The sequence below is a fragment of the Pipistrellus kuhlii genome, unplaced genomic scaffold, assembly GCF_014108245.1.
Source record: "Pipistrellus kuhlii isolate mPipKuh1 unplaced genomic scaffold, mPipKuh1.p scaffold_m20_p_22, whole genome shotgun sequence".
Classification (NCBI taxonomy): Eukaryota; Metazoa; Chordata; class Mammalia; order Chiroptera; family Vespertilionidae; genus Pipistrellus; species Pipistrellus kuhlii.
This window is the reverse complement of record NW_023425521.1, coordinates 11,816,993-11,841,288: the sequence shown is the minus strand read 5'-3', so window position 1 is coordinate 11,841,288 and position 24,296 is coordinate 11,816,993. Positions and strand designations below refer to the sequence as shown.

General features: G+C 36.3%; 1 protein-coding gene and 1 pseudogene across 1 annotated transcript in view; both read right to left on the bottom strand.

Annotated features, from left to right (window-relative positions):
* Nucleotides 1–3,276: 3,276 nt before the first annotated feature.
* The window catches only part of APPBP2 (amyloid beta precursor protein binding protein 2), a 50,236-nt gene continuing 29,216 nt past the window's right edge, over nucleotides 3,277–24,296 (bottom strand). The window contains exons 6-13 of the mRNA XM_036450750.2: nucleotides 23,781–23,870; nucleotides 21,410–21,477; nucleotides 21,224–21,329; nucleotides 20,420–20,544; nucleotides 17,281–17,366; nucleotides 12,661–12,851; nucleotides 11,214–11,379; nucleotides 3,277–7,817 (exon numbers count right to left, since the gene is read on the bottom strand). Of these exons, the coding sequence (XP_036306643.1) occupies nucleotides 7,564–7,817; nucleotides 11,214–11,379; nucleotides 12,661–12,851; nucleotides 17,281–17,366; nucleotides 20,420–20,544; nucleotides 21,224–21,329; nucleotides 21,410–21,477; nucleotides 23,781–23,870 (1,086 nt within the window). The 3' untranslated portion in view covers nucleotides 3,277–7,563. The remainder of the gene's footprint in view (nucleotides 7,818–11,213; nucleotides 11,380–12,660; nucleotides 12,852–17,280; nucleotides 17,367–20,419; nucleotides 20,545–21,223; nucleotides 21,330–21,409; nucleotides 21,478–23,780; nucleotides 23,871–24,296) is intronic.
* Nucleotides 22,592–23,210, bottom strand: LOC118726273 (annotated as a pseudogene).

The following is a 24,296-nucleotide window of genomic DNA, read 5'->3' as shown; positions in this document are numbered from 1 at the left end:
ATATATTTTAAAAAATACAGGTCTATTTTACTAAGCTAATAAGCACCATTCATTATTTATTTAAAAACATTTGCCAGCCACCTTTTGAGTGGCAGGTATCCCACACATACAACGGATAATAAGAAGAGGTCACTTATGTCAAGGACCATCAGTCTAGTGGGGAGACACGTGGGAATAGACATTACATCGGGGTGAATACAGGGGCCTGGGGAAGGCCTCAGGAGTAACAAAGAAGCTGATAAGCACTTGCCAGATGCGAGTCTGGGGAGTGGGGTGGGCCTGGGGTCAGAGAGTGAGAAGTCCTGCAGCCTGCCCGAATCGCCTGGATTTAACCATGTGGGAAAGTTTGAGGGGTCGGGGAGGGCCGTGGTAAGGGAGATGTCAAGCAGCCGAATTGGGCTGCTGTGACCTGGGGATTGGGTAGATGCTCTGGAGATTGTGAGCAAAACGCATGGACGTGAGAGAGGGCAGAGGCAGACCAAAGAAGAAACAACAATAGTCTTTGCCAGGAGGGTGATTCAAACCTGTGGTCAAAAAACAGCAGCCTGAGTGCTGCATTCAGACCACTAATGTGCTTCCTGTATTTGCCACTTACGGTGTCTGCTGTCTACTGGTCTATAAAACATTTTAAAAAGGATTACTTACCAATATGAACTCAGTACATTTCCCATGAAAAACAACAGACTTCTGGCTTTTAACAACTGGCCACACTTGAACCTGCCATGGGTGATCCCTGACACTGAGATAGGGGCGAAGCAAGCTGGAGGTGTGTGTCCCTGACAACTGGGGTCTCTCGTATTTTCTCTGTTCGGAGAGATTTCCCTTAGGAAGTCCCAGGAAGGCGTCCCCCGTGTGAGGCAGCACTGCCACCTAGAGGAATTATGGGTCTCTACTTACTCTCTCAACCAAGAGGGGTGTGCAGAGAGATGGAGACTAGGAGGAAGTGGGGAGCTGTCCGCTTTGGGGACAATCAGGAGACCTGAAGGCAAAATGGGAACAGGCAAGGCATGGCTTTGGCACCCTTAATCTTAAATTCCGGGGAATCTCAGAATTCCAAAGGGAAGATCACTGCACATTGCTCAGCTCAAAATCCTCCAACAGCACAGGATACTTACTAGTAGCACACTTACTTGTATGATGCTAGAATGGTAGACACGTTACTGTACATTTGTCCAAACACAATGTGCAAACAAGAGTGAACCCTAACATAAACTATGAACACTGAGTGATTATGATGTGTCAATGTGGGCTCATCAAGTGTAACACATGTACCACTCCTGTGGGGAAGGCTATGCGTGTGGGGATGGCAGTGTACAGGAAATTTCTGTACTTTCTATGCAGTTTTGCTGTGAACCTAAATAAAGTATTGCTCTTTACCTCGTGCAGATTAAAAGCCGAAGTGTGTGCTATAAGGCCATTTACAGACTATTCCTACTATTCGTCCTGTTACTTCTCTGCCCTCATCCTTGCATTCTCATACTTGTCAAGCACGCTCCTGCCTCAGGGCCTTTTCACTGGTTGTTTCCTCTGCCTGGAATGTTCTTTCTCAAGATAACCACTTGCTAACTAATCTTTGTTCAGTGCAGCCTACCGTCCTTCTGTTTTAAATTCCAACATGTCCCCCCACACACACTCTCTTTCTCAATATCTGTTTTTGTTTTTCTAAAGTACTTATACCCCTCAAATATTAGATAATTTATTATTTATTTACTTATTTTAATGTATTTCATTGATTTCAGAGGGAGAGGGCAAGAGATACAGAAACATCAATGATGAGAATCATTGATCAGCTGCCTCCTGCACGGCCCCCTACTGGGGATCGAGCCGGCAACCTTGGCATGTGCCCTTGACCGGAATCGAACCTGGGACCCTTCAGTCCACTGAGGCAAACTGGCTAGGACTGATTTTATTTCTTATTTATTGATGGTTTTCTCCCACTAAAATATAAGTTTCAGAGGGCAGAGCTTTTTGTGTTTTATTTCATTGCTATATCCCAAGCAATTACGATAGTATCCAGCATGTACTAAGTACTTAAACATTTGTAGAATGAATGATTGAATGAAAAAATGAATAAATGAGTAAATGGACAAACCCAAATAGAATATTTAATCCAACCAACTCCTGGTTCAGATGGGGGAAAAAAAGCCCAAGAAAAAAGGTGACTTCTCCGAAGTTGTATAGGATGTCAACACCAGAAGTGGCAGTACAACTTGGAGCTGATGACCCTCACATCAGCACACTTCCCATACACTAATGACACAAATATGTGGCCAAAGCATTTTCCACAAAAGAAAGCAACCCACAAAGCTCAATCTATTGCTTCTCCTGGTATCGTTTGTTCTTTCATTTTGCAAAACTGAAACTCTTTATCCATTAAGCAACCACTCCCTCCTTCCCTCTCCTGGCTCTGACAACCACCGTTCTACTTTGTTTTAGGAGTTTGACTACCTTAGATACCTCACATAGTGGAATCACACAGTATTTACTCTTCTTCCCCGTCCTTTTGTGACTGGTGTGCTTCATTTAACATAATGCCATCAAGGTTCATCCATGTTGTAGAACGTGTCAGGTTCCCTTTCTTTTAAGGCTGAATGTTTCACTCTAGCCGAAACCGGTTTGGCTCCGTGGATAGAGCATCGGTCTGTGGACTGAAAGGTCCCAGGTTCAATCCCAGTCAAGGGCATGTACATTGGTTGCGGGCACACCCCTGGTAGGGGGTGTGCAGGAGGCAGCTGGTCGATGTTTCTCTCATCGATGTTTCTAGCTCTCTCTCTCCCTTCCTCTCTGTAAAAAATCAATAAAATATATTAAAAAACAAAAAACAAGGTGAACTTCCTACTGCCAGGGTTAAAAAAAAGAATAGGATCTGTTACAGCGTAAACTCTATGTTAAGTAAATGCACAAATTGCCAAAGTTTATAAGCTGGAAACAGTCTTAATTCTGTAAGTTCTATGATTAGATGGTAATGGCTTTAACAAAGCTTTAAGTAAAATACTACATAAGTACCAAGAAGAAGAAACTTAAGCCTTACGGAAAGCCTCTCTTGTCACTGAGCTGCACAGGTAAGACTTTACATAGGTATTTTCATGGGCACCATTTCCAAATACTATTACCTGTGCCTCCTCTGCCACACATCTTTCTTTTCTTGAACAAGAGCACCTACGTTCTGGTTCCAACAGCTTCTCTCGCACTGTTCTCTAATGAAAACAGTCTGCAATGTTTAAATCCCAAGTCCTAATCAAAAGTGTTCAGACTAAATTGGAAACACACTATGAATGCAGGAACACTATATTTATTAGGTCAATAATTCATTTTTAGCAATACAAGTACAGAATATATCACAATGCTGGTTACAAACATACTTAGTATGATTTAATGGTTACAAATAATGGTGGGTACTACAAGTTTGTGATAAGAATGATATGAAAGGTCATTATGACACAATGAAGAATTTTCAAAAAAAATCTATCAATGACCTTAGATATTTCTATAGAAATTATTGTGGCACTATTAGTGGGGATTCTCATGTAAAGAATTGTTAGTGATTTGCTTTTAATCATTTCATTAAGAGCTTTTTATTTTTAATGCGTTAAATTAAAATCCCCTGTTGCTTAATAAAATATAAAAATAGTACTGACCTGGTAATATTTAATAAAATGTAGCATTCATTCACATCATAAAAGTAGAACTAAACTGAAAAGTTTTAGTTACCATGGCAACATATCTTCCCATAAAAGGAATATACAGAAATGAGTCATGTTACACAAATGGTACCTGCAACAGTTAGTGATCCAACATTTAACTTGTGCACCACAAACCAAGTTTTCTAGATATCTATATATAGCATATATTTTTAATCTTAAATTTTACTTTTGAAAAAATGTACACTTCAACAAACTCACTAAGGCCACTCATGCTATCGATACCTAGGATTGCAATTAAAGAAGGGTATTATTTAATCCTAAAATACACTCCTTCAGATCACTAACAAGGTACAACCAGTTTTCTGCCTAAAACATTCCTGAGATTTGTGGACAATACAACTCTATTAGTGTTCAAGCTGGAGATTAATCCAAATGTAAGATTTTTTAAAAAGAATTTTCTAGCAAGATCTGAGATTCTCCAAAGCCAAGAGATGAAATATACGTTAATTTTAAAGCAAAATGAAATTCTTAAAAAAATTTGCACTAATTATAAATAAGTGTTTTTTCAGTAGTAACTTTGCTATTCTGAAAAAAGAAAAAACAAACAAAACACAACAAGCAGTTTGGAAGCATCAAGGCTACATATTCTGGGTAAGGAATAAATACCAACTTACAGTTAACTATACCTGCTACTTAGCAAACAATTCTTTCAGAAGTATGGCCAAATGCTTCAATTATGTTTTAGGCATGGTTACTGTTGAGTATTTGAATTAGAAGGAGCAGCCAAGTGGCAAGTTATTATTTATAAGGTTGCAGTCTCTGTACTCAATCTTCACCATATTATGAACTCTTCCCCAAACAGCCTAGAAGCAAAGGTCTTTGTCAAATTTTTTTTATTTTCAAAAATGAAAAGCACATTGGGATTACTATGAAGCAATAGCGAGTTCATTCTTAAGCAGAGACAGAGCTTTGATATGGTAATAAGGTCCTAAGGCTTTGAGCAAAGTCAGCTTTGGGGACCCATAAGAATAATGGTCTAAAAAACCCATTCGGCTCCATTACACTGGATGCAGAAGGGACTGACCACCTGTGTGGCACTGAGTGTTACAGAGCTCCCTGATGCACCCAACTTGAGTAGCACCAAACTTTAGGAAAAAGACTGGATAAGAGAAATGAAAGTCAGAGAGGATGAGACCAAAGGCCCCCTACCTCCCCCCCTTTTTTTTAACATTACTTTGAACTTCCAGAAAAATCTTTTAAATTGATCTAGGCTTCCTTACACACAATCCTACCATATAAGAAAATTTTGTGAGAGCTATTGGTTATTGTGAGATAATTTTTTTCTTCCTTGGAGATTTTTTTTTTTTTAATTCTAGAAATTGTGGTGACATTTGCCTCTCTAACTTATTCTAAACATTCCACACTATAAATTATTAGGGTATTATTCTTCATTAGAACCATAAATAGCATATTAAGTTACATCACTAACAGAAGATAATCTTTTTTCTCAATCTAGAGTATTTGCATTATGTCAAAGTGCTTGGATTGAGAGAAAACTACATTAAAGTAGTGATAATAAGGGAAAACTGCCAATGATTTTTATTTTTTAGATAAAACTGGCTGCCACTTAACGTTATCATGCTGCGATCCTAGGCTCCTAGTATTATGTTGCTTTATCACAGAATATGAGCTAAATTAAGCTCAAACTGAATGAGGCCTTAAGTCATTTGCTTGATTTTATCCTAGGAAATGTTATATGTGCACAAAAACCCAAAAATATAGATTAAAAAAAAACTTCATATGGAAACATAACTTTCAAAATATTTATTGAAAAACAATTTACCATGACATTCCTATACCACAAACATACCACAGGACTCTAAATAACCAACAAAAGTATACGAAGCCTATCCTGAAAATATCTTTGGAGGTATTAAATATTTAGGCCCATGAGGATAGAGCTGTGTAAACTTAAAAATGTTAGTCCTTGGTCACACAGACTATTTGGTAATTAATAAAGAGGTGCCGCTTGGCATTAGAATGCAATTAACTGGGAGGGGGAGGTGCATGTGTGCCAATTTACTTTTTTAGAAATTAGAAAGAAAACAATTGAATACACAGGTTTTAAAATCATGTAGATATAATCTTAGGATCTGGGTTTGTGTAATTTCAGTAGGTACCTCCCCCAATCAATCCCCTCCCAGGGACTTAAAAATACTGGCTCATAACTAACAAGACTGCAAGTAACAGTTTTAAACAAGGTTATATTTGGGAAGTTCAAAAAAGTGTTTAAAATTTATCTAAAATCTCCAATTTATTTTTTCTGTATTGAATGTGATGGACAGTTTAGATATGCCCCACCTCCCACCCCAACATGCATGTGAAAAGAAAACTGAAATTCAACACACATCCACTCACTCATAGACTACCCCAGGCAGTCAGCCAGGGTTAACATCTCTAACAGCCAAGACACGGACCCCTGAAAATAGGGGGGAACCCTGATTCTTAACTATAGAGGCACCAAATAGGCCACTATAATAAGAACTGAGGTAACAGCAAAGACCATTTTGTTGCTTGGATTGCTACATGTCAACTTCTCAAATTTGAATATTACCTCAACATTAAACCACCTGACTTATAAAAAAAAAAAAAAATCAAAACCCAATAAACAGAAAAAACAAAAGTTAGTGAGATAAACATATTAGGGAATTTTTCCATTTGACTCTTGAATTCAAATAAAATGACCCAGGTGTACTAATATGACCTAGTTGTACCATCTTAAACATAAAAATGAAAGATTTCTAAGACTTGTTTATTTGGGGCATTCATTTTTTCTATTAATACCTATAAACCATATAGTAACCTAAAATTCTCATCCGGACAAGAGAAATTTCATGACTCTTAGCCAGTATACTTGTTAACCGCATTGATTATTAGGGTAACATTTAAAATGAGGATGATGGATGCAGCAGGTATTATAGACTTTCTATGGCATTGCCATCTGTGTACCTTGACTAAAGCTATGCCACTTAAATTGCCAAAGTTTGGTGTCTATTACATGAATATAATTTTTGCATTATCACTTTTCATTATACATCTAAGTGAAATCATTCTACTGATAAAGGTAAATGCAGGGGCTAAAATAATAATCTAAAGCCTCTGGTCCAAACAACCCTTTAACCCTTCCTACATTAGGCTGGTCCTTTTTAGATCCTCCTGGTCCTGTTAGCAAATGTTAAAGAACATCTTGCATTGTTGTACCAAAAGAAAAGAAAGACCAAGAGCTAAAACTGCTGGCCTATCGCTTTTCTATTACTTACAGATCAACACTGGTCCAGTCCAGACGAATCTGACAGCCCTTCCCTTGTGACAGAGCTCTGGAGGGGCTGTACCCACTTCTCTGGGTCAGGAAGCCAAACCCAAGTCAGGATGTCCCTCTCCTACTAGTACTTCTGTTAATTTCCTATACTGCATATAAAGATTTTCCCCATGAAATTTCTTTACAGTACAGTATTGAATACCTCCATAAGGAAGAAGTATATGTTAAAAAGTTGTTAAAATCATCCTTACATAATAAGAATGCAACTCTTAAACTCTTAAATAGTTTTATTAGGGGTTCTTTTTTTCTTTCAGGCTTTCTGCAAAATTATTTAAAAAGAAAAAAAAAATCCTGTTGTTTGTTCTACTAAGTTGAAAATATGGGCCAGACTACTTATACATGCGGTACATGCGGAATATAACTGAATATATGCTTATACCTACGGACACTCTGTAAGATAGGGATCACCCAAATAGGGTCAATGGACTGGACCAGTGTTTCAATGCAAATTCCAGCCCCAAAAAACAACATGGTTTTGATTTCACAGTATGAATTCCCTGGAATCTGGGAAAAGGTATGTTAGTTAACTGAGGTCATGCCTCAGCAGCTCGGTCCCTCAGCATGCTGAGAAATCAGAAAGGACTGCACCACTTCTTCAGTGGACTGGGGGCTGGTATTGACGTCTTCAAGAGCATCGGTCACTGAATACTGTCGATCTCGCAACCGGTTCCAGTTAGACAGAATATTGTGATATTCAAACACTTTCTCGTAATTTCCGATGGAGTTGTAAAGTTTAATGAGACCTCGGTAATCATATTCTAGTCCACTATAGCCTTCACCAAAAAGTTTCTTCCCTGAAAGTAACAAATAAACAATAACACACAGAAAAGAAAAAGTTCATTTAAGGAAATAACAAACAAGTTTCTATACAACAACACGAGTTCAGTTCTTTAATTAGAGTGGCTTGGTTTTTATTCCCTTGAAAGGAATAAATTCACTTCTTGCAGCAGTGCTTACCAACCCAGTCCTATCCAAAACTAACTCTAAGGCTTTCAAAATTTTTTCTGCTTAAAGCAGTTGGTTTCACCAGAATAAAATTACATAGTTTGAAAGACTAGTAAAGAATAATAGCAGCACCTTCAACGATAGAAAAATACATATGCACAAGGCTAATCACTGTAGCACGCTTTATGATTGGAAAATACTAGAAACAAATGAGAATAACCATAGTATATCCATTCAATGTTATATTATGCATCTGTACACCAAGGAGGAAGCTCTTAGCTAGTTCTCTATGAACTGAAATGGAGCAACTTATAGGGGATATTGTTAAGTTTAAAATGAAAAGCAAAGTACAAAAGTACTTATAGTATGCTATCTTTGTGTAAGAAAGGGAAAACAAAATATTTATGTATCTGAACATTTGTGCATAAAGATATATTGAAAGGGTAAATGAGAAAATAATGAAATTGGCTACTCATAACAAGTGGGTGAGAAGTGGGTAGAGAAATTTAGGGGGATATCACACATCTGTAAACATATCTTCCCCTAAATACTTCTAACTTTTAGAACATTAATATTTCACATACTCAAAAAAAAAAAAAAGTAACCAAGTAAATGAAGATGGGGGAAATGTTATGCAAACAAAAACAATGAACTTAATTATGTTTAAAATGAATAACTTACTCTGACTAGCTGGGGCATGGAAGAATAATAACCCAAGTAAATTTTGAAATATTCTGAGTATGCTAAAGAAAAATAAAACTAAAAAGTTATTGAATTCTAATTAGTAGGTTTGTTTTTCACATTATTAAAGATTAACAATTCTAAAACTACTTTCTGTGTATTTTAGGGCTGAGCAAGTAAAATTATAGATAATGGGGAATCCACACATATAAGATACATGGTTTGATAAAGGTAGCACTGCAGAGGAGAGAGGACAATATTTTGAAAAAAGTGGTCCATTGGAGTGCTGTCCAGTGCACCAAAAAGGTTGTGGGTTTGATACCCCCCTAACCTAGGCTATGGATTTGATCACGGTCAGGGTGTGCAACTGACATTTCTCTCTCACATCAATGTCTGGCTCTCTCTCCCTCTCTAAAAAAAAGTCCTTATTAGAGGATTAAAAAAAGAAAAAGGTTCTGGGGCAATTGGGCAACTGTATATCCACACTAGGGAGGAGAGGGGGGAGAGGGGGAAGGAAAAACTTAAGCCTTACCTGACACAATAAAAACAATCAATTTCAGGACTATAGATCTAAATGTGAAAGGTAAAATAAAGTTTCCAGAAGATAATCTTTTAAATGAATATCTTCATGACTTTGGGATACGAAATATTTCTTAAACAGAATATAAAAGATGCTAATCATAAAAGAAAAAAATATATATTTGATTACATTAAAATCTAAAACTTCTGCCGAAACCGGTTTGGCTCAGTGGATAGAGCGTTGGCCTGTGGACTGAAAGGTCCAGGGTTCGATTCCGGTCAAGAGCATGTATTTGGTTGCAGGCACATCCCCAATATGGGGTGTGCAGGAGGCAGCTGATTGATGTTTCTCTCTTATCAATGTTTCTAACTCTCTATCCCTCTTTCCCTTCCTCTCTGTAAAAAATCAACAAAATATATATTTAAAAAAACAAGCAGTAGAGTGATCTGTAACACATATAACCAACAAAGTACTTGTTAAATCCATATTACATAAAAAAAACTTCTATAAACCAGCCGAGACGGGTTTGGCTCAATGGATAGAGCGTCGGCTTGGGGACTGAAGGGACCCAGGTTCAATTCCGGTCAAGGGCATGTACCTTGGCTGCGGGCATATCCCCAGTAGGGGGTGTGCAAGAGGCAGCTGATCGATGACTCTCTCTCATCGATGTTTCTAACTCTCTATCTCTCTCCCTTCCTCTCTGTACAAAATCAATAAAATATATTAAAAAAACAAACAAAAAAAAATTCTATAAACCAGTAAGAAAATGACAGAGAAGTCAATATAAAAACGGAGAAGTTGCCCTAGCCCAGTGGTCGGCAAACTCATTAGTCCACAGAGCCAAATATCAACAGTACAAAGATTGAAATTTCTTTCGAGAATCAAATTTTTAAAACTTAAACATCTTCTAATGCCACTTCTTCAAAATAGACTCGCCCAGGCCGTGTATTTTGTGGAAAGCCACACTACTAAAGGGGCCAAAGAGTCCATGCGGCTTTCGAGCTGCAGTTTGCTGACCACGGCCCTAGCCAGTTTGGCTCAGTGGATAGAGCATCGGCCTGCAGACTGAAGGGTCCCAAGTTCGATTCCAGTCAAAGACACGTGCCAGGGTTGCGGGTTCGATCCCCAGAAGGGGCGTGCAGGAGGCAGCCAATCAATGATTCTCTCTCATCATTAATGTTTCTATATCTCTCTCCATCTCCCTTCCTCTCTGAAATCAATTTAAAAAATATATATATTTTATTGATATTTTACAGAGAGGAAGAGAGAGACAGAGAGTTAGAAACATTGATGAGAGAGAAACATCTATCAGCTGCCTCCCACACATTTCCCACTGGGGATGTGCCCGCAACCAAGGTACATGCCATTGACCAGAATTGAACCTGGGACCCTTCAGTCTGCAGACCGATGCTCTATCCACTGAGCCAAACCGGTTTCAGGAATAAAATATTAAAAATATTTTTTTAAAAATGGAGTTCTAATAGGCACATTAAATGATGATCACAGTATCTAATTTTCTGATATATAAGCTTGAACTGGAAACAATCCAAATGTTCTGAAAATACATTAACCATAGATTGAATAAACAAATGATATACTTATCCAATAATATATTATTATAGCACTGGAAATTAACAGACAATAGTGATCTGGAACAACACAGATGATTTTCATTATTCATGTTCACCAAAAGAAGCCAGAGATATAAAAATATACATGATTCCATTAATACCAAGTTAAAAAAACAGGTAAACCTGATCTATAATTAAATCAGAGAATGGAGGGAGTAATAATTACACAAATACTTTAATTTTTAAAATAACTATTTTTGCCTATACTTAATGTTGTGTCATACTTCATTCTGGTTTCAACATCAATAAATCACGTTTAGTAAAATGTTCCAGGTAATTTTGGGGAAATTTCTAGAAAAGCGGGGTAGCTCTAAACTGATTTAAATCTTGGTAAAAACACTTCCCTTATAATATATAATATAAGATATGTTGATCTCTAAATCAACTGATCTAGAAAATATAAAATAACATACCAATTGCTATAGATCGCAAATAAAGTTTCTCAGCATTCTCATACTGATTCATGTCATAATTATATAAAGAAGCCAGATGTCCCACTGAAAGGGCAACTTCATAATCTTCTTGACCAAGAAGTTGCTCTTTAATCTGAATTGCTTTGATATGCATTTCTTCAGCTTCCTGGAAAAAAAAAATTAAGCCATACAAACCATTAATTGTGCTTTGCCTTTTGTCAACAATTCTTACCCAATAAACAAGATTCTTCTATGCTCAAGAGATTTTATGAATGTCATAAGGTCATCAGATCAGAGAATATACTGTTATTCCAAAAGTTAACTGTGAGAAACATTAACATTTGGGGAAGCTATGTATATAACCTAATGATAGTAATAACCTAACTGATATATAAATCTAGTTCTATGCCAAAAATAACAAGAGAAAACTTGTCCTGGTAAAAAATTGTTAGAAGAAAGTATCATTAAAACATTATATAAATGAAAATTATTTCTTTCAGTTAATACACTCTAAAATTTAACTGAACCTTGTGAAGCTTGAAATTCCATATGAGAGCATGTTGATTTATACAGAAGTACATTTTTTGGAGTTATAATTTTTATTCTGACAAATTAAACTCAGATTAACTGAAGAATAAGTAGATTTTCAGGTAAAAAATAAATATCTTAGGCAGGTGCTCCCATCCTTTCTTCATTGTGACCCTAAAATGGACATTAAGAATTTATAACCCAGCCCTAACCGGTTTGGCTCAGTGGATAAAGTGTCGGCCTGTGGACTGAAAAGTCACAGGTTCCATTCCGGTCAAGGGTATATATCTTGGTTGCAGGCACATCCCCAGTAGGGAGAGTGCAGGAGGCAGCTGATCGATGTTTCTCTCTCATTGATGTTTCTTAACTCTCTATCTCTCTCCCTTCCTCTCTGTAAAAAAAAAAAAAAAAAAAAAAAAAAAAAAAAAAAATCAATGAAAAAAATCAATAAAATATTAAAAATAAAATTATAACCCAAAATTCTAAGAGAAATTCAGTAAATTTTATCACTGTGATTAATAATACTTACAATATCTGACATTTCTTGCATATCCACTGTGCTAGGCATTCTGCCACTGCTGTACTCAACCTACCTAAAAACTATGTTTTAAGTCTAACATGCATATTAGCCATTAGGGTTTGATATATTTCTTATTTTTTAAAGATCTGGATTTTTGAAACTTTATATTTTAACTATGTTGCTTTACACTACATAATTCTCAAAAATTTTCCAGTTTTTTTTCTTTTTCATTTTTATTGTTGAAAGTATTACATATATCCTCTTCCCCCCCATATATTTTCCTAAATTTTTAATGAAATAAAGTATGGGTAAAATAAATGAATACTTTATTATTTAAGATTATGCTTAATTACTTTAGATTATTTAGAGAAAGAAAAATATAGTAAAACACATTTCTACCTTAAATTTTCTCATTGACTGATAAAGTCTTCCAAGGTTTCCATAGTGTTTTGCAGTCTGGACATTGAATTCCCCAAAAGCTTTTTTAGCCAGTTGGAGTGAAGATAGGTGCAAATCATGAGCTTCTTGAAGCAGCCTCTGTTCAGTTTCTTTATTATGACAGTCAATTGCAATCTCTTCTAAAATTAGTGCTGAATAAGAAAGCAATGAAATTAGTGTACTTTCAAATCATCTACCAGAGCTAATCTGAGCATATAATTTAAAATTAAATGCATATACACATGGATATGGTTTAAAACTGATAAAGTATTCCACCTCACTGGGGGAGGGGAAAACACAAATTTTTTTGGGGGGGGAGGGGGTGTCATTCAAATTTAAGAAAAACATTGGTGTTTCAAATTATTTGCAGAATTAATTATTGTACTAGACTGTTATACATAGCCAGTATGAATTTGTTTTTTGAAGGAAAAGGATAACATTTTAAAGTTATGAAACTGTGTCGAGGAAAACCTAAGCATAGTTGAAAATTTTGAAACTACACTATTATAAAATATAACCTTTAATCAAATACAACAGAATAACTGATTTCCTTTTACTCGACCAACCAAATCAGGTATGAAGATAGTTCACTTTCAAAGTCACATTCAAGGTTTCAAATTTCACTTAAAGCCTCAAAAAGAGTCTTTTACCAGGTAATTTTATTTCTAGGAAAACTGGCCATGTACACAAAAGTAAAAAAGATTTCGTTCACTGCAGCATTTCGAAAATCAAAGGATTAAAAACAATATAAAGGTCCAAAAACAGAGGTGAGGTTAAAAATATCAGAAAAAAGGACATATAGCTACTTGTACTAACAAGGAAAAATGTTCATAATAAGTGTAAAAAAGATTGTAAAAATAAGAAAAAATGTTTTCATTTACTTTATTGAGTGCAAAAAAAGTCTAAAAATATTTCACCAAAATGTTGCTTCTGGATTGATAAAGCTTCAGGTGACTTTATTTTTTTCTCTTTTCTCTTTTAACTTAAAAATATATATATAATTTACTGATTTTTTACAGAGAGGAAGGGAGAGGGATAGAGAGTTAGAAACATCGATGAGAGAGAAACATAAATCAGCTGCCTCCTGCACATCCCCCAATGGGGATGTGCCCGCAACCAAGGTACATGCCCTTGACCGGAATTGAACCTGGGACCCTTCAGTCCGCAGGCTGATGCTCTATCCACTGAACCAAACCAGTTAGAGCTATCTTTTTTTATTTTTTTATATCTATATTTTGATTTTTTTTTGCCCCCCTCCCTCCCTTCCTCCCATACATCCCCTCCCTCCCCAGAGTTTTGTGTCCATTGGTTGTACTTATATGCATGTATAAAAGTCCGTCAGTTGATCTATTATCTCCCCCAGATCTTCCTCCCCTCCCCGCTGTAATTTGACAGTCTACTTGTTGATATACTGTCTCTATATCTATCTTTTGGTTCATCAGTTTATAATGCTCTTTATTATCCACAAATGAGTGAGGTCATGTGGTGTTTCTCTTTCATTGATTGGCTTATTTCACTCAGCATGATGTTCTCCAATTCCATCCAGGTTGCTGCAATATCTTTTTTTTTTTTTAATATATTTTATTGATTTTTCAGAGAGGAAGGGAGAGAGAGAGCTAGAAACGTCGATGAGAGAGAAATATTGACCAGCTGACTCTTGCACACCCCCTACTGGGGATGTGCCTGCAACCCAGGTACATGCCCTTGACCGGAATCGAACCTGGGACCTTTCAGCCCGCAGACCAACGCTCTATCACTGAGCCAGACCGGTTTCGGCTAGAGCTCTCTTTTAATTTTTGACATTGATCATATATTACTTGTGTAACTTTTAAAATGCAAACTGGTGCCCAGCCAATATAGCACAGGGGGAGCATCCACTTATGAACCAGGAGGTCTCAGTTTGATTCCCAGTCAGGGTACATGCCCGGGTTTCAGGCTTATAGGAGGTGTGCACAAGGCAGCAGATTGATGATTCTCTGTCATCACTGATGTTCCTCTCTCTCTCTCTTTCTCCCTCTCCCTCTCTCTGTCTCTCTGTCTCTCTCTCTCTCCCTTCATCTCTAAAATCAATAAAAACATGTTTGGCCCCGCTGTGGTTGCTCAGTGTTGACCTATGAACAAGGAGGTTGCGTTTCAATTCCTTGACAGGGCACATGCCTAGGTTGTGAACTCGATCTCCAGTGGAGGGCGTGCAGAAGGCAGCCAATCAATGATTCTTTTTTTATCATTGATGGTTCTATCTCTTTTCCCCTCTCCCTTCCTCTCTGAAAATAAATAAGCAAATAAATAAATAAATATAAATATAAATATATAAATAAAATGTTTAAAAAATAAAATAAATGCAAACTAAGAGGGGGGAAAAACCCCGTTTCAGAATTAAGGTAAAATCTGCATGAAGTTGGCACAAGGGTGACCTACCGTATTTTTTGGACCATAAGACGCACTTTTTTCCCCCCCAGAAGTGGGGGGGGGAAAGTCCCTGCGTCTTATGGTCCAAATATAGCCTACACATATACTTAAAAAAAAAAGTTTACTTGCCCGGCTCTGTGTGGTCTCTGTGTGCTTGCCCGGCTCTAAAATGGTTCTAAATGCTGCTGTCTACTTTACAGGGTTGATTACATGTGTTTATGACTGTGATGTTGGGTTTTAATGCACATAAAATATTTTAGGACACTATTTGTTTCAGAATCTTTTTTTCTTCATTTCCCTTCTCTAAAAACTGGTGCGTCTTATGGTCCGGAGCGTCTTATGGTCCAAAAAATACGGTAATTAAGTTGGCAAAATAAATACCTTAAATGCTTGGTAGTGATTATAGGAAAAGTTAAAATAAAAAAATAATGTGCTATTTATTAATAGTCTTGAAACAGCCCTTGCCAGAATGGCTCAGCAGATAGGGCGTCAGCCTGCAGTCTGAAAGGTCCCAGGTTCAATTCTGGTCAAGGGCATGTACGTTGGTTGCAGGCACATCCCCCAGTGGGGGTGTGCAGGAGGCAGCTGATCAATGTTTCTCTCTCATCAATGTTTCTAACTCTCTCTCCCTCTTGGTAAAAAAATCAATAAAAAATATGTTTTTTAAAAAGTCTTGAAACAGAGAGATGCAAATCAAAACAACAATGCAGTACCATCTCACACCTGTCAGAATGGCCAACATCAACAAACGACAAGTGTTGGCGAGGTTGCGGAGAAAAAGGAACCCTTGTGCACTGCTGGTGGGAATGCAGATTGGTGCAACCACTGTGGAGAACAGTGTGGAGTTTCCTCAAAAAACTGAAAATGGAACTCCCATTTGACCCAGTAATCCCACTCCTAGGAATATATCCCAAGAAACTAGAAACACCAATCAGAAAGGATATATGCACACCTATGTTCATAGCAGCACAATCTACAATAGCCAGAATTTGGAAACAGCCTAGGTGCCCGTCAGCAGATGATTGGATAAAAAAACTATGGTACATCTACACAATGAAATACTATGCTGCCATAAAAAAGAAGGAATTCTCATCATTTGCAGCAACCTGGATGGAATTGGAGAACATCTTGCTGAGTGAAATAAGCCAATCAATGAAAGAGAAACACCACATGACCTCACTCATTTATGGATAATAAATAACATTATAAACTGATGAGCCAAAAAATAGATATAGAGACAGTAAAGCAACAAGCAGACTGTCAAATTACAGCAGGTAGGGTAGGGAGATCTGGGGGAGATAATAGATCGACCGAAGGACTTGTATACATGCATATAAGTACAACCAATGGACACAAAACTCTGGGGAGGGAGGGTATGTATGGGGGGGGAGGGCAATGTTAAAATATGTCCACAGATAATAATTTAATAATAAAAAAGAAAAGTTTTGAAACATTAAGGATAATGTGATATGCAGCAGAAGAATCTTGCACTATAAAACTGAAGGCATGTGAAAAACCCATCTTTGGTTTGCTATTCATGTTCCTGTGCAATAATCCTTCATGTTATAATATATACATAAATGAATGCATGTAAATGAAGGAAGGGATGGGGCTAGACATTCTAGCTTATTAACAATACTATATGAGAGAAGCAAACAACCTTTCATTACGAACCACTGGCAATTATTTATTTGTTGTTTTTAATCCTCATCTGGGGATATTTTTCCATTGATTTTTTTTTTTTTTTAAGAGTGGAAGAGAAAGGGAGAGACAGAAAGAAATGTCAATGTAAGAGAAACACATGGATTAGTTGCTTCCTGCACCTGTCCCAACCAGGGCCCAGGCCAGGGAGGAGCCTGTAACTAAACTGAGGTATGTAACCTTGACTGGAATCGAATCCTGAAACCTTCTGTCCACAGGCTGACACTCTATCCACTGAGCTAAACCAGACAGGGCTGGAAATTACTTTGAATCAATGGATCTGCTATCCTAGTATATAGATACAGTCTAATCCTAAGCACTACCCCTAAAGAAATCAACAAATAACCTTATTTTATACCATATATCATCAATTAAAAAATGTAAGAGACTAGACATCAATTACAATTGGTAGCTAAAGAAATCTAATACAGACAGACAGATAGATAGTGAAGACTAAATTATGAAGGGTACCTTTCACCCTCTTTGAAGAAGCCAAAAGAAGATGATCTTCAGGTAGGATGTGGGTAATGATACCAATAGCTCTTTCTGCGTGAAATCTGCAATACAGATAAATATATTCTGGCATTTCTTCCCCACCCCCGCTTCCCTCTCAGGCCTTCTTACCTCCCTCCCTCTCTTCAACACCAAGTCATCAAATTAAACCTTCAGTGCCCACCATTTAGAAATAAATAAGCAATACAGATAGATAAGTATATTCTGGTATTTCTTTTTGGTTACAAGTGATTTAAGCATTCTTGAAAAACACAATTTATAAAATAATACCGAGAATGTCTAACATAGTATAGTATAGAACAAAAAAAAATTTTTTTTTTTTTGGTTTAAATTTCCATCTGCTTGTGAATTGAACTTTTAACATCCAATGGATTTCCATCTCCCTCAGAATAAACTATAAAGTTGTTATTACAACCTACAAGGCTCAAAACAATCTTTTACTGGGCTAACCTCATCTACCACCATTTTTAAAAACAACACTTCCAGTCACAAGGTTTTCTGAATATGCAAATCATGTTCTTACATAGGACTCTGAAATACTCTTCCCTTGAATATCTACATGGCTCACTCCTCACTGAAAAGCCTTTCTAGCCTATACAAAAGTCCCTAAATAATCTACAACCACTCTCTAAACTCCTAGTTTACTTTATTCTTCACAACACACATCCTCACCTGATATGTTTGTTTATGGCCTATCTCACCAAGCAGAAGGTAAGCTATTTGTCTATCTTATCTGTCAGTTCCTAAAAAAATCTCCAAGCTTTCTATCTCCATCTTCCAAGTAATCATTATTTTATTACATTAAGTATCTTCTAATTCACTGTCTATTTAATTATGTCTAATATGTTAGCTAACTTATCTACTGAGTTTTAATGTCAATTACCACTTTCTTAATCTAGCTATTTTTTATAACAGCTCTTATATTAAGATGTAATTCATACCACATAATTCACCTAAAGTGTACAACTCAATAGTTTTTAGTATGTTGACAGAGTTGTGTACCCATCACAATCAATTTCAGAATATTGTCATCACCCCCAAAAGAAACTCTGTGCCATTAGCAGTAACCCTACATTTCCCTTCAACCTCTTAGCCCTATACAACTAAACACCTTTACTTTCTGTCTCTATGGATTTGCCTATTCTGGATATTTCATATAAACATAATCATACAAATGTTGTTCTTTGTGACTGGCTTCTTTCACTTAGTACATGTTTTTCAAGGTTCATCCATTCTGTAGCATGTATCAGATGTTTTGTTTTTAAATATGCCCTTTTTCTCTTTTGTTTCCCCTCCAAAATATTACTGATTCCTTCTTTAATATCGGGGTCAGCAATTATTTTCTGTAAAGGGTCAGATAGTAAAGATTTTAGGTTGTGTAAGCCACACATGCTGTCCCAACTACTCAACTCTGCTGCTGTAATGTGAAAGCAGTCAGACAATACATCAGAGAAGGAAAAATGCTATGTTCAAATAAAAATTTATTATGCCTGCATGCCATAATTTGCCAACCCATTTATTTCTTTAATCATTTAAGAATACTTACTTTATATAATATCAACCAAAAAGTTCTGTTAAGCAACATTCTTAGGGTTCTAATCCTGTTCATTATGTCTACTGACTCTCATTTGTAAGGAAATGTTGCCTTACTTATTTTTAATTTTTTAGAATGGTGAGTTCATCTTAAGTTGAGCTGAGTCTACGGGAAACCTATATTGTTTGGTTTGAGGGTTATTTCCAAGAGTTTTACATTTTCTCTTGAAAAGCATCCCAAGAGAACTAGTCTCAATGCTTTTCAATGTTTTTCTCAATCTGAGGGTTCCTCTATGCATGATTCCCAAACACAAGAGAGATTCATGTCTATAGTTATAAATATCCATATGAGGAATTTCTGACAAGTTTCCCTGTCATCTCTCTTGCCAGTGGCCAAATTATTTTTTCCAGTCTACCCTTCCCTGAGAGTAGCTTTGATCTTGGCTTCAAGTGAAGACTTCAGTCCTAACTCACAGCTTACTGTAGGCTAAATGCTTTGTCTCTTAAACCCAGGACTGCTGTTCAACCAAAATTTCAGAAACTTGTAAGCTTTCCCACTTCTCCAGGGCAGTTATACCACAGTTTGGATTTTAGTTGATTAAATAATTGTGCATTATTGGCCCATGGAAGCTTCCTTCTTCTCTTGCAAAATGTTATGCATTTTAAAAAATAATTGTTTTATTCAGTATTTCGGTGTGTTCTGGATGAGAAGTTTTTAGGTTAAGTCTGCCATTTAGACAGAGGCTACTACTATATTATTCACAAGAAAAATTATTGGAGAAAATATTCAAAAGATATCTATAGTAATAAAAGGTTAATATGTTAATTAGACCATCCAGACATCCTTCCTGACAAAGCCAGGCCCGGGCAAAGCTGCCCACCCATGGTCCCCTAAAGCTGCGGCCAGCCTGGGCAAAGCCAGCTCCAGTCCAGGGTGCCTGCAGCCAGCCAGAGGGAGGAAAGCCAGGGTCCCAGGTGCCTGCAGCCAGCTGGAGGGGGAAGTCCTGGGTCCCAGGTGTGGGGCTGAGGCAGAGGCTGTTAGGGGCGATTAGGCCAGCAGGGGAGCAGTTAGGGACAATCAGGCAAGCAGGGGAGCAGTTAGGGACGATCAGGCCAGCAGGGGAGCAGTTAGGGACGATCATGCTTGCTTGAAGGCAGGCAGGCAGGCAGGCAGGCAAGCAGTTAGGAGCCAGTGGTCCCAGATTGTGAGAAGCATGTCCAACTGCCAGCTTAAGCCGGCAGTGGGACATCCCCCATGAGGTCCAGGATTGGAGAGGGTGCAGGCCAAGCTGAGGGACCTCCCTGCCCCTGCATGAATTTCATGCACTGGGCCTCTAGTATTCTTTAAGAAGATATACAAGTCTCTATATTAAACCACATAAACTCTAAATGAATGGCTTATAAACTGGTATGATTTTAAAATGTCAAGATATTTTAGGCATTATATTAGAGCTCCCCGGAAGACAAATTTAATGCATAAAGTACAATAAATACTACTGTACTAGGACTAACAAAACAATAGCAAGAATATATAATCCCTCATGAAAAGGAACATAAAACTTACAGTGCATTGTCAAATTTCCCAGAGCTATATTGGTGAACATAAGAAGAATAAGCCAAGTCTTCATGAGCTGTTGCTACATGGATATTTTTGCCACCAAACACTGACTGCCGAATGTCAAGCGCTGCCTAAAAAGTCATAAAAATAATTGATAAAAAATGTAAATCCTTGGAAACCACTACTCAGTTAAATTAAGCATCCTAGTAATTTAAATATATATCCTATATACTTATCCCACCAGTTTTTAAGTAAAGTCCTACTGCACTTAAATCACAAGAGAACATAAAAGTTACCTACAAGGCTTTATTTTTTGAAGACTGAGTCTTACTCAAAGGCGATGGCATAAATATAAAAAACATTCATATATCTTGAGAATCATATGTGTTTTTTTCTATGTTTTTTCAGATGTGAACTATAAAATCAAGGATACCTTGTCCAGAACCATGGCAAAAACTTAATTTACCTGAGAAAGATTCAGATAAGGCTGAAAATAGCTTTGTCTCTATTGACCCTCCTTGCTATTATAAAGGCAGCTATGACTTGCCTGAATCAACAAGGACAAGCCATCACCTGGGCAAATGAAATGGAAGAGTGCTCTTTAATATGAGCCCACAATCCACAACTCTTTTCCTGGATGATTCTCTTTAATTCTTAAAACATTAACTTGTAAGCTTTCTAGTTATTAGTCATCATATATGAGGAGGAGCTTAGAAAGTTATTTTCCGAGAGTAGTTCATACACTGAAAACAATTAGAGGTCAGCAAATAAATTTAGGTTGAAAGAAAAAAAGTGTAACTATTAACATACCTGATAAATTGCAACAGACTGACAGATATTATCTACATTGAGTAAGTAGAAACCATAATCTAGCAGCGTGTCAGAATATTTTGGGTGTTTGGATCCAAAATGATCCCTAAAAAAAGATACAAAACTATTAGGGAATCTATTAGAGACAGATAGTTTGAAGTGGTATTTTTAATAACAATCACCTACCGTGCCAAATATACTGCATGTTTAATTAACTGTTCTGCCTTCTTAAATTCACGTTTTACAACACAAGCCTAAAGATAAAGTAAAAATTTATTAAATAACTCAGTGTGTTAAAATGAGTATATTTTATATATTAAACTATAATGGTCAAAAAGAAAAAGCGCCTTAAAACAAAAGAAGCGTTCTATTTGTAATTATTTTACTTCCAACTTGAAAATTATATTATAAACAGATCTAAATATATCCTGAGAAGTTATAGAGATTAAATTTTTTAAAATATATTTTATTGATTTTTTAAAGAGAGGAAGAGAGAGGGATAGAGAGTTAGAAACGATGAGAGAGAAACATCGATCAGCTGTCTCCTGTACACTCCCTACTGGAGATGTCCCCGCAACCAAGGTACATGCCCTTGACCGAAATGGAACCTGTGACTTTTCTGTCCGCAGGCCGATGCTCTATCCACTGGCCAAACCGGTTTTGGCTAGAGATTATAATTTTGATAACCATACCCAATACAAACCTGCTTACAAAGTTGGTATACTCTCATCCTTCCTTATTATTAAAATAAAATGGGGGGTGGAGGGGGTAGGGCTCACCATGTTATTTTCTAGGGCACTTATTTATATTCCAGTTCTAGACTAGCTTTACAACAACTATCATTTTCATCTGACAAGTCTTATATGCACAGAATTCTTAGTTTTCCTTTTACTTCTTAAAATATTTTGATTCATGAGGATAGTCAGTAGTTTTAAAACTCTAATATCATTTGTATACATAAATAGAAATCTTGAACATATATTTTAATTGTCTTTATATTAAATATATGCCCTGAACTGGGTAGTTCAGTTGGTTACAGCTTTGTCCCAAATGCCAAGGTTGAGGGTTTAATCCCCATTCAGGATCAAACCAATGAATATACAAGTAACTGAAACAAATCAAAATCCTTCTCTCTCTAAAAATCAATAAAAATATTCACATACATTTCACAGAAATTATACTCTTCTAAATCTATAATTTTAGAATCTGTTTTCTAATTGACAGTAAAACCAACCAAAATGTAATATTCAAAACTGAAAAACTTATGAGTATAGATAGAGAATATTTAAAATGTACATCAAAATAAAAATAAAATAAAATGTACATCAATGCTGCCTCAGTGCACCAAAGCAACAATTTTTGTTGTTGTTGTTAATTCATATATTTTATTAACCCATATACAAGTACTTGTCTTCTTCTGGTTTGTTGAAGCAACAGACCAAACAACATTGGCCACAACAATGTCTGTCAAAGTGGCTGGCCATAAAAACTCCAGCACCACATTCATGTAAAAGGCACTCCCAATGAAGGCAACTGATTTTGCCATTCACAGTCACTTTGTAGTATTTCAGGAGAGTCAGCTTAATCTTTCTCTTATACTTATTCTTCTTGGGAATGGTGTTAAGATTTCTTCCTTTTCTTAGCACCACAACCAAGTCTCAACACAAGATGAGGAGTGGTGGTGGTGGTGGTGGTGGTGGGGGATGGGAACGGGAGGTTGAAGACAAATATGTGATACCTTAATCAATAAAGAGATTAATAAAAAATAAATAAAATTTAAAAAAAGATGGAGAGTGGTCTTTTTTTGAATGTTGTCATCAGACAAAGTACAACCATCTTCCAGTTGCTTGCCAGCAAAGATCAGCCTTTGCTGATCAGTAAGAATTCCTCACCCTGGAACTTGGCCTTACATTTTCTATTGTATCCGAGGGTTCAACCTCGAGAATGAGATGGTCTTCCCTGTAAGGGTTTTCATGAAAATCTGCATCTTGGCAGGAATTCCATCACAGATGGTGAATGAGCAAGAAAGAGTGAAGTGCAGGACCGCAGGGTTTCCCAGTCAAAAGCAGCAATTTTAGATATTACTAACTGGCCTCAAAAAGTTAATGCATTTATTTACAGAAAAAAAAACTAAAGGAAAAAATCATATATTTATTGCCTATCAAGTCAATTATAGAATGCTGACATACTATGAGACTACAGTACTATTACCAAAAAATTTAATACCTTTAGGAGAAAAGTAACCAAAGCCTAAATAGCCATGGCATAAGTTCAGGTTGTAAAGGTTAAAACACACACACACACCAAAACAAAAAACACAAATTCAAGCATAAAGCATCAAAATACTATTTTGATCTGTACTTCAGAGAACTGATTATAAAAATAAAATTTTTCACGTTTTCTGTGAAATCAAATTTCTAAAACTGAGAATGTAAATTTAGAAAATAGATTTTGTTAGTCCACAGAGTATGCAACACCTAATTTGTTAAATAAGTGAGTTAAGACAAATTTAAAGTTTGCTAAATCCTATAATTAATTTAATATTACACTCACTCACCTTAGAAGCTTGTCTTAAAACATCCACTACAACTTTGACTGGTAAGCCTGCTGTGATTTCTTTCATTGCCTCAATGCACCATTTGTACGCCTAAAGAAAAAGAAAATTAAAAAAATATATAAATATATATATATATATATATATATATATATATATATTCTTTCTTTCTGCAAATTTTCAAGAACTTGAAGAACACATAAAATATTTACACTTAAATTTTTTTCCTAAGGCTAAATTCTTTGGATATGTAACACATATTGAAGAAATCAGAGCCATGTTCTCTTCTCTTTGCACATACTGTTCCCTCTGCCTTAGAATACATTCCTCTTTCCTCTTAACCCATCTAACTTATCTTTCAAGTTTCAGTCCTAGACTAGGTTTCCTATACTTTCCTTCTCCTATTGTAATGCTTACTATTTAATTTTTTTCATATGTTTTATTTTGTTGTATGTATTGGGATAACATTGATTAATAAAATTATATATACACATCTGTATATTGTATTGTTTGTTCACT